This window comes from Sinocyclocheilus anshuiensis, unplaced genomic scaffold, assembly GCF_001515605.1.
Source record: "Sinocyclocheilus anshuiensis isolate Anshui unplaced genomic scaffold, SAMN03320099.WGS_v1.1 scaffold1151, whole genome shotgun sequence".
Taxonomy (NCBI): Eukaryota; Metazoa; Chordata; class Actinopteri; order Cypriniformes; family Cyprinidae; genus Sinocyclocheilus; species Sinocyclocheilus anshuiensis.
This window is the reverse complement of record NW_015548202.1, coordinates 141253-151327: the sequence shown is the minus strand read 5'-3', so window position 1 is coordinate 151327 and position 10075 is coordinate 141253. Positions and strand designations below refer to the sequence as shown.

Below are 10075 nucleotides of genomic sequence, written 5' to 3'. Positions count from 1 at the left end.
CATCAGCGTCGTCAGAGGCGGGAAGCACGCGCTCGCAGGAGATAGAGGAGCTGGAGCGCTTCATTGACAGCTACGTGCTGGAGTACCAGGTGCAGGGACTCCTGAGCGACAAAAACGAAACTGACCAGGATGTAGACAAGACACCGTCCCACATCTCACAGGTAAAACACCACACTGCACACACTGCACAGGTAAAACTAGAGATGCACGATCGAGCAGCCAGGGACCGGAATTAGCCGATGATCAGCCGCTAGAAAAAAAAAAGTATAAAATACGATTTAGGTAAGCAATATTACATGGCCAAGATGTTTCCCCGAATATCAATATCAACATGATTGCAGTGTGACACTGATTTTATACAATAGTAGTTAAATAAACAAGAAGTTAAAATTAATTGACTTACATTTTAGACACAATATTGACTGTTTTTGCTCAATTTCGCTGACGAATATAGTTCCAACCAAAGCCACAGCAGAACTGTTTTTTGTGTCTCCGAGCAACACAGCGGTGTTTCGTTACTGAACGAATCCACGTTTTTGAACGAATCAAGTAAGTCAATGATTCAGTAACCCATTCGTAAAGACAGTAGTCACTTGTCTCTGAATGAATCAGCCGTTTGAACAAATCTGTTGAATGAAGGACTAAATGACTCACTCATTCAAACAGTCATTTGCCGCCACCTGCTGGTTTGGTTTCATATTTAAAACTATCATTGTTTAGCCCAACATTTCTTATTTGTATGTTTAAAAAATATTTAAAACATTAAGCTTAATAAAATTATTTATGCATTTGAAATTTTGCAGTGTAAATGCTTCTGTGTTTACTGCAGTGGAAAGATGGAGTTTGTTCATACTGATTTCATTTGAACGGTAACAGCTCTACAGTTTCTTATTATTCTAACTGAATTAATTTAAAGGGGTCATATGATGCGATTTCAAGTTTTCCCTTTGGAGTGTTACAAGCTGTTCGTGCATTTAATAAGGTTAGTGAAAAAATGACAATTTAAGAAACAGTGGGAAATGACATCTGTTTTGTTAAATAGTACAGCAACTCCTTTTCAGTTAATTGTTATTTATACCTCTTTTCTAGTCATGGAGCACTTTATTTTAGAGTTGTTTAAGTGAGAGAACATCTGTTACTTTGTCCAGATTGGGGGAATTGTAATGTTTAATAATTTTTATTATGTAAATGATTTTTGCATTAAAAAAATATAGATTTTTGTTTGTATATGCAGTCAATTATAGTTTTTAGAAAGAAAATCGGAATCGGCAAAAATCGGCATCGGCAGGGCACACTTACAAAAAATCAGAAATCGGAATCGGTGCATCTCTAGGAAAAACGCACCCAGTCCTACACCTCACCCTGTCCCACACTTACAGGTAAAACACACCCCGTCCCATGCACCTCAAAAGCTGTGTTGAAGATGATGTACTGTAATTCTGTTTTACTAAGTAATAATCAAAACAAACAAATAAATAAAATTTAACACTAATGGTGTCTCTCTGTCTCTCAGTGGACAGAAGACTGCAGTGATAAGATTGACGGGAGCTGGTCGTCCTCACGGGGCAAGGACTCGTCCAAACCAGTGAGTTTTTCATGTGTGTGTATGTGCGTTTGATCCATAACTCTTCAAAAGTCATTGGTCTTATTATAACTGATGAAGCTGTGAAAGCATCTGTTGCAGTCGCCTCCGGTGCAGAAATAGTGTTAGTGTTGAAGATGTCTAGAAATTGACTGGAGGTGTTCAGACACAGATGTGTTTGTCATCAGAAAACTTCACAGACAAGTATATTAATGGATGGACACAGAAAACAACAGAAACGTCAAACTAGTGCTAGGTCCCAGTTCACATAATGTCTGTCCTGAAGAGTGCAAGGTTAGGGTTAGAGCGTCCCAAATCATTGCTGAAAATAGTGCATCACAGGTGCCTAGATGGCATGCTGTTTGTCAAAGTGTAGCTAGATGCTAATGTTAATATGAAAACGCAAACATTAAGTGCACTGTATGCAAGTATTTCTAGATTGCGTGCATCATCATTTAGAAATGTGTCGGACTGCAATTCGTAACAATGCAAGAGTGCCATAAGGGGCGCTATATAGTTAAAAATAAGAGATTGTCATTTCCTGACAAACTTAGCATTTGCTCATAAAAGCTTTTGCATTCTTTGTGTTCAAATGTTTGCGAGCGAGTTTCTCGAGAAAGTGCAAAAAATTTTGCGAATGAATGCAAAAGCAAATATATTACAATTTTCCTTCCCAGGACATTTTTTTTTCTCCGTGGGGTCTCTGTTTTATAGCTTTTGTGAGTCTGTTTCTGGTCAGTTTTCTCTTTCATCTCAAGTACTTTCGATAGTTTGACAAGTGTTTTGTTGCGCAAGAGATAATCTGCTGCAGTTCTTTATACAATATATGGAAGCTTGTTTCTGCCACAAGCTAATATATATCAATTAATATCTTTGTTCTTATCTTAGTTCATATCACGCGATTCTGAGTTTATATTTCATATGTGTGATTATCCAGACTGATGCATCACTGTGTTTTGAATGTTCCCTTATTAGTGACACTGGAGCAGACTAAAGCTGTCAGCCATATGCTTAATTTGTGTCTTTATTAAATATTAAAGACGGCACATGTGAGAAGGTTAGATGCACTGTGTGCTGCGTGAATGTTGTGAGTAAGTGTTGTTTTCCAGTGTGTGAGAGAGCATTGTGAATGACACAGGTCTGAGGTCACGTGATGCGATGAGGTCACTGAACGCGTGCGTGTGTGATCATGTCACTGCTTTGCTGCTGCACAAGCTCAGTAGCGTCTGATGAACCGTTGCCTGTTTTGACTGAACTGAAAACTCATTTGACATACTCAGCATGCATGACATGTTGCATATATTGTTCTATCATTACATTTACCGATGTATATTTGACATTTGAGGTTTAATACTATAGAAAAGCACTAAAAGTTTTTCAGTTAGTGTTTTCAGTGTGTTTATTTTCATATAAAAATACGCCATGTAGTTGCATCAAACAATGGTATAAACATCATTCAATGTAAATTGTGATAATCGTAATTAATAATCGCAATTACAATTTCAAGGGAATAATCGACAATTATGAGTTTTGTCATAATCGTGCAGCCCTATTTACATGTTTAGCTCTGTCAGAATTTGAGTGTGTGCGTGGGTATGTGCGTGGGTGTGTGTGTGTGTGTGTGTGTGTGTGTGTGTGTGTGTGTGTGTGTGTGTGTGTGTGTGTTTGTGGTACATTTGATCTACTGGCTTGACACCATATTTTTGCAATTTCTTTTGTTATTTCCTAATAGTTTTTTCTTCATTGTCAGTTTGTCCTTTTCAGTTGAGTTTTCATTTGTTTTTTAACTGGATATTTTTTGTAGTGTTATCTAGATTCCATTTAGTTTTAGTTTAGTTTCAACATTTTTGAGTTTCCAAAGTTGTAAGAAACTCATTAATTTGTGCTTATTTTATGTTATTTTATTTATTTTGGAGTCATGAAAAATGTTTAGTTTTTCTAATAGTGTTAGTTTTTTTTATTTCAGTTAATGAATTGAATTAATTAACACTGACATAAACACACACACATCAGCTTGAAAAGATTCCTGATCACTTTTTAAAGGTATCCTGTAGATGTTGAATGATTGAGTAAATGTATCCATGTTAACATCCAGCGTCAGATGAATCTGAATGAATCTGGTCTCTCTCAGGATGATTGGGAGCACAGCAGTAATGGAAGCACCGGTTCTAGACCCAGTTCTGGTTCTCGACCCGGTTCTGGTTCTAGATCGGGCAGCAGAGGACGAAACAACCAGTTCAGAGCCCCAGCGAAGGTGACGTTATGTGTATATATTGATGTCATCAGGAAATTTTTTTTCAATGTTTTTAAACTTTCACAATGTGTGTGTTTTAGAATGGAAACAGAGACTGTTCTTTCGACGTTCTGGGGACGGACATTTGGGCTGCAAACCTGGACTGTCATGGGTGAGATTCACACACATACTTTTAATAAATCTAGCCATTAACTAATGACATATAATAGTAGGGCTGCACAATTAATTGAAATAAAACCAAACTCGTGATATGGCTTAAAGGGTTAGTTCACCCAAAAATGAAAATTAGCCCACAAATTACTCACCCTCAAGTCATCCTAGGTGTATATGACTTTCTTCTTTCAGACGAATCCAGTCAGAGTTATATTAAAAATTGTCTTTGATCTTTCAAGCTGTTTAATGGCACTCAGCGGGTGTTGCATGCATCAGTCCAAAAGAATTTAAATAAAAATCGCCCATCCATAAAAAGTGTCTCACACAGCTCCGGGGGGTGAACAAAGGCCTCCTGTCCTTTGTTCACCAAATCGATGCATTTTTGTAAGAAAAATATCCATATTCAAAACGTAATAATCACTTTAATGTAGCTTGCGCTCACTGTTGTACACAGAAGCAGCTCCGGGCGGATGACGTATGAGTTCAGCATTGCGCATGCGCCGTATATACACCTAGGATGACTTGAGGGTGAGTAATTTGTGGGCTAATTTTCATTTTTGTGTGAACTAACCCTTTAATGATGATTTAATTAAACAAAGTCTATAGAAACACATAGAGTTCATTTACTTCTTTGTTCAGTGAATCAAGTAAAACAGTCTTCGATTAGTCAATCCAGACTGCTGAAATGTGTCCATATTTTCAGTGGTCAGTGAATATTTTCATCTGCTCTGGTTCTGCTTGTGCTTTGCAGTGCTGCTGACTCGCAGTCTAATTTAAACCTTGTCACGGGCTAAATTTAATTAATGAGGCCGTCACCTTCAGTCCTCTCACTCTCTCACACACACACACACTAGAGGCTAGTTCTTCTTATATTAGATTTGAGCTGTGTGTAAACATCTGTGTTAACATCAAATCAACACTGACCATGAGGTACTGTTCAAAAGTTTGAGATTTTGTTTTTGAAATTAGTCTCTTCTGCTCACCAAGGCTGCATTTGTTTGAAGAAAAAAAAATACAGTAAAAGCAGTAATATTGTGAAATGTCATTGCAATTCAAAATAGCTGTTTTCTATGTGAATACATTGTAAAATGTAATTTATTGCTGTGATCAAAGCTGAATTTTCAGCATCATTACTCCAGTCTTCAGTGTCACATGATCCTTCAGAAATCATTCTAATATGCTGATTTGTTTCTCAAGAAACATTATGATCATCAACAATGTTTAAAGCTTCATATTTTTGTGGAAACTGTTTTACATTTTATTTTTCAGGATACTTTGATGAATAGAAAGTTCAAAAGAACAGCAATTTAATGCATCCTTGACAAATAAAAGTATTAATTTCTTTAGAAAAAATACATACTGAGCCCAGACTTTTGAACATCAGTGTACATTCTAGATTTCATAAGCTGTATTTTGGTTTATTTTTCTAGATTGTTCAGTTTAGTTTGCAGGTTGCAAACGCTTTAATTCAGAGTTACGCTACTATAATCCGTTCAGAGCTCTATATCGCCTTTCAAAACAAGCTCTGAGGTTGTCTTGATTTATTCAGCGTATTTTAGGAAGAAAAAGAAAAAGTGCCTGAGCTAATTAGCGTCTTTACAGAGTCTTGAGTGTGTCTAGAGTTTCAGCTGATTAGCAGAGTTTTACAGCCCGGATCAGGGAGAAATGGAGGCGTAGAATGAGCTTGTCACAATGCATGTATAAAAATAAAAAAAAATTTGGGGGAGTAAAATGTGACTTTAGGACCTTAGTTTTTTCTAGAATAGAATTTCTACTGTTTTTGTATTAATGTTGTGTTTTGTGTTCACAGAGGCGCTACGTGGGACATGCAGCCGGAGAAACTGGATTTCTCACAGTTTCACAGGAGGCCGTACAGAGGGACACCAAAACACCTCCCGCACATCGACCGAGAGGGGTGAGACAGACGATACCTTCAATAACACTGACCTCAGAGAACCGGTCTGAATCACTTCACAGTAATGCACTGAATGCATTTACACAAGTATATTTATTTGTATGTAAATCTGCATGTCAGGGAGTTTTCAGTGTTCAGGATTGTTGTGAGCTGTAATGGGGTGTGGCTGTGTGTTTATGTGGCACTCGGCTCCTTACTGCCCTCTATTGGATGAATGAGAAATGCATGAGAGAATCCTACTGTATCATATTTGCTAAATATTTCTGAGGCATCTAATTAAATGATCAACATGATCCAACCTTTGCTGCAAAATCTGTTGCACTCAATCTACTCCATGCCTTCTGTCAACTGATTGATAGTTTAGACCTTTAGCAAGTAAAAGGCCTTTTAGTATAATTGTACAAACGTCCACCTTCAGCTCATGCTTCACGTGTCATGTTTTGCTGTGAACATATATATTGTTAGCAATATTTCAAGTTACACTTACTGGACACTTATCATTTTGTAGACAAATTGTTCATATGCGAGTCTAAAATACGATCATCAGTCTTTTGAGGAATGTTTATTTGTTCAGCTCAGTCATCTTTGTATTGTATTGCATTCTATGTTTTGATAATCAATCTGAGCATTTAAATATCATCTTACTGAGACATATTATTGGCAGATATAGAGTGACGACTGACTATTTCTATCATTTTATGTAAGTTGTCGCTATACAGTTATAAGGATCTCATTGATTTGCAATACAAGCATCACAATTCCTTCACTTTTTGTCCATATAAATATCATTATCTGCACAAAATTGAATATTTTCGCTTCGTTTGGGCTTCTGAAATAAACTGAGCTGGTTTTTCCTCCATGTTCTCACTACATCATACTATATGAGCCATAAAAGCCTGATGGATCAAATATGACACCCAACAAAAAACACATGTACAAAATATAAAATATGTATTTTTCCAGAAAGGTTAAAAAATATATATTTTATCACTATTATTTCATATGTCAGGCTTTACAGAGTTACATTTTATGGCCTGGTTTAATTATTTAGTTAGTATGGAAACTTAAAAGCCCATCATTATACATAACAGCTTATTTGTTGTTGCTTATATGTTAAAAAATTTACCTAAGCCTGCAGAGTATTGTCTGGCTGAACATTGTCATGTATTGTCTGTCTGTTCACAGGATGATAAAGGGCAAATTTGACGATGATGATGGTATTGACTTGGACAACATGGAGAAATTCCTGCCTAGCCTGCCGGTAAGAAACTATCTCAAGCTTTTACTCCTCCTTCAGCCTTCTGGAGTCTGTCTGCAATCAGGAAGAAAAGATGTGAAGCAGAGATGTGTTCTGCTGTGTACCATCAGTGTGTATAGAAGAGCTCTCTCTGCTGGAGAGATGCTGGAACATGTTTTATTTGAACTGATCCAACACTGACATCTAGTGGTGTGTGATGACAGTGTGTGTGATATTACTGCATTTGGCTCATGTAGGACGCTTGTTTCTGCTCAGGAATGTGCTATTTACACTGAGAATGGTATGAATTACACCAGCCTTCTGAGTTAGTGTTAGTTTGTCTGTCTAATTCAAGCTAAGTCGAGTTTGTCTACGTGTCCTCTTGTTCTGAGACACACAATTAAGTGTTTTAATGCAGTTTTTCCCAAACAGTATGTGAGATTATGAAGTTGCTACAGCAGATTATATATGTGCATTGATTATTAATTTTAAGGTGAATTTTAGTAATGAGTTTAGCTAGATACTAACATGCAAAGTAGTCATTACATTAGTCTGAAATTTAATGTTCATGTATTTGTGAACTGCTGTAGCAACTTCAGCTTCGCATTCACCTCCATTTACCTACAGAAGGAGTCAAGAGAGAATGATGATAAAAGGATATTTCAAAACAAAAGAAATTATGATGTGGTGGCACTGTTGACCAGGGTTATTAAAGTTAACTAAAAACAAGTGCTGTCAAACGATTAATCGCATCCAAAATAAAAGTTTTTGTTTACATAATATATGTGTGTGTACTGTGTATATTTATTATGTCTATATAAATACACACACATGCATGTATATATTTAAGAAAAATATGCTATGTTTATATATTAAATATATTTATCTGTAATATAAATATATACATGTAAATATTTTCAAAATATATACTGTGTACACAGTACACACACATATATTGTGTAAACAAAAACGTTTATTTTGGATACGATTAATCGTTTGACAGCACTACTAAAAACCATTAAATATTAAACAAAAACATATTTCAGCTAGCTGCCAAGGCAACATTTCTCATTTTCATTTAGTTACTAACTTGATGTACCAAAATAACTCAAACAAAAACTAAAACGTAAAGTAAATGAAAAACTATGTGGACATAAATTTAAGAAAAAAAAAACATTAGCAAACGTGAAAAAAACAAGCAACAAAATTACAAAACTTTAAATTAAATTAAGCTGAAAATAGAAAAAAAAACTACAATGATGCTAAAATAACAAAGCTGTTAGTAGTATATCAGTATGTACTTTCTCATCTCCTGCTTTTCCGTTAGTGGCGTGGCGCCATCTAGTGGTTTCATAATGTCATCACCAATAAACTGTAAAAGCATAGATTTCTTTTTCTTTCTATCTTTTTTTTCTTTGTGCTGTGTCTGGCCGCCGGTGAGTTTTTCGATCCACCCAGCAGGATGTTGTTAGCGTGGCAGCGGCGGGTCAGAAGGTCATCTGCGGGCAGTGTCTGGACGCGGTGCTGGCAGACAGGGTGGAGTGTGTGTGTGATGCCAGCCATTGTTCTTACTCAAGTGATCTGTTGTCTTTCCCCTTGTTCTCTGTGATTTTATGTGCGTCTATTTATTTAAACACTTTAAAGGTGAACATGCAGATTGTTGGGTGTTAAAATTAACACTTTTTACCGTTTTTGGGTTCAGAACATGGAAGAAAGTTATAGTTGAGTACACGTCTATAGAGGTACATGGAAAACCATAGCAAATATAATTTTTGTGTTTCTATTTTCTCTAAAAGCAAAAGAAAAAATCCACAATGCAAAAAAAGAGGAAAAATTATATAAAGGGGCGGGAGAGAGAAAGATGTTAAAGTATAGTGTTAGAAAATTTTCTTTTGCTCACCAAGGTTGCATTCATTTAATCACAAATACAGTAAATATAGTTTCTATTAGAACATATTTTGAAATGTAATTTATTTCTGTGATCAAAGCTGAATTTTCAGCATCATTACTCCAGTCTTCAGTGTCACATGATTAGAAATCATTCTAATATGCTGATTTGCTACTCAATAAACATTTTTGATTATTATCAATGTTGAAAACACTTGTGCTGCCCAATATTGTGTGGAAACTGTGATACATTTAATTTTTCAGGATTCCTTGATGAATCAAAAGTTCAAAAGAACAGTTTTTCTTTCAAATATAATTATTTTGCAACATAAATGTCTTTAATGTCACTTTTGATAAATTTAATGCAATAAAAATATTAATTTCTTTTAAAAAATATTGCATGTACATTACATGTAAAAAAACAAACAAAAAAAAACTAGATTTATGATGATATTTATTGTGGTGAATTATACTCATACTGGAAAGGGTCCAGACAACAGTGTGAGGTCAGCCAATCACAACAGAGCTCATTTGCATACTAGACTGACAGGTGTTTATAATGAGTTTGAGTTGAAGAATCTTCTCCCGTCAGAGTTGTGTGAAATAATTGTTGGCATGAATAATTTATTTTAGTTACAAACAGACACACACACACACACACACACACATGCAGTCTACATCTCTAATCCAAGACCTCACTGACCACTTAAGTGTGTGTGTGTGTGTGTGTGTGTGTGTGTGTGTGTCAGGCGAGTGATTTTTGTAGCTGTAGAGTTTGTCACCTGATACACAATATCCTGCCAGATTCACATGCCCTGTGGCACAGACACACACACACACACAATCTGGGTGTTTGGCTGGTGTGTTTATATTGTGTGTTGTTGTTCTGTTTATTTGTTGTGGATGTGTGTGTGTGTGTGTGTCTCATTGTGAGCGGATGTTTCTGCGCACTGTAAACTTTTATTGTCTTTAATACAGAGCAGAAGGAAGTGATACACCGTGTGTGTGTGTGTGTGTGTGTGTGTGTGTGTGTGTGTGTGTGTGTGT

General features: G+C 36.0%; 1 protein-coding gene across 4 annotated transcripts in view; it reads left to right on the top strand.

Annotated features, from left to right (window-relative positions):
- Window positions 1–10075, top strand: part of LOC107653361 (CBP80/20-dependent translation initiation factor-like) — a 74706-nt gene that overhangs the window by 23288 nt on the left and 41343 nt on the right. Inside the window, exons 3-8 of one of the 4 annotated variants that reach the window (XM_016440054.1) lie at window positions 18–161; window positions 1514–1585; window positions 3714–3836; window positions 3917–3987; window positions 5800–5904; window positions 7090–7165. In XM_016440054.1, the coding sequence (XP_016295540.1) occupies window positions 18–161; window positions 1514–1585; window positions 3714–3836; window positions 3917–3987; window positions 5800–5904; window positions 7090–7165 (591 nt within the window). The remainder of the gene's footprint in view (window positions 1–17; window positions 162–1513; window positions 1586–3713; window positions 3837–3916; window positions 3988–5799; window positions 5905–7089; window positions 7166–10075) is intronic. The other 3 variants (XM_016440055.1, XM_016440053.1, XM_016440056.1) reach the window with 3 other exon arrangements.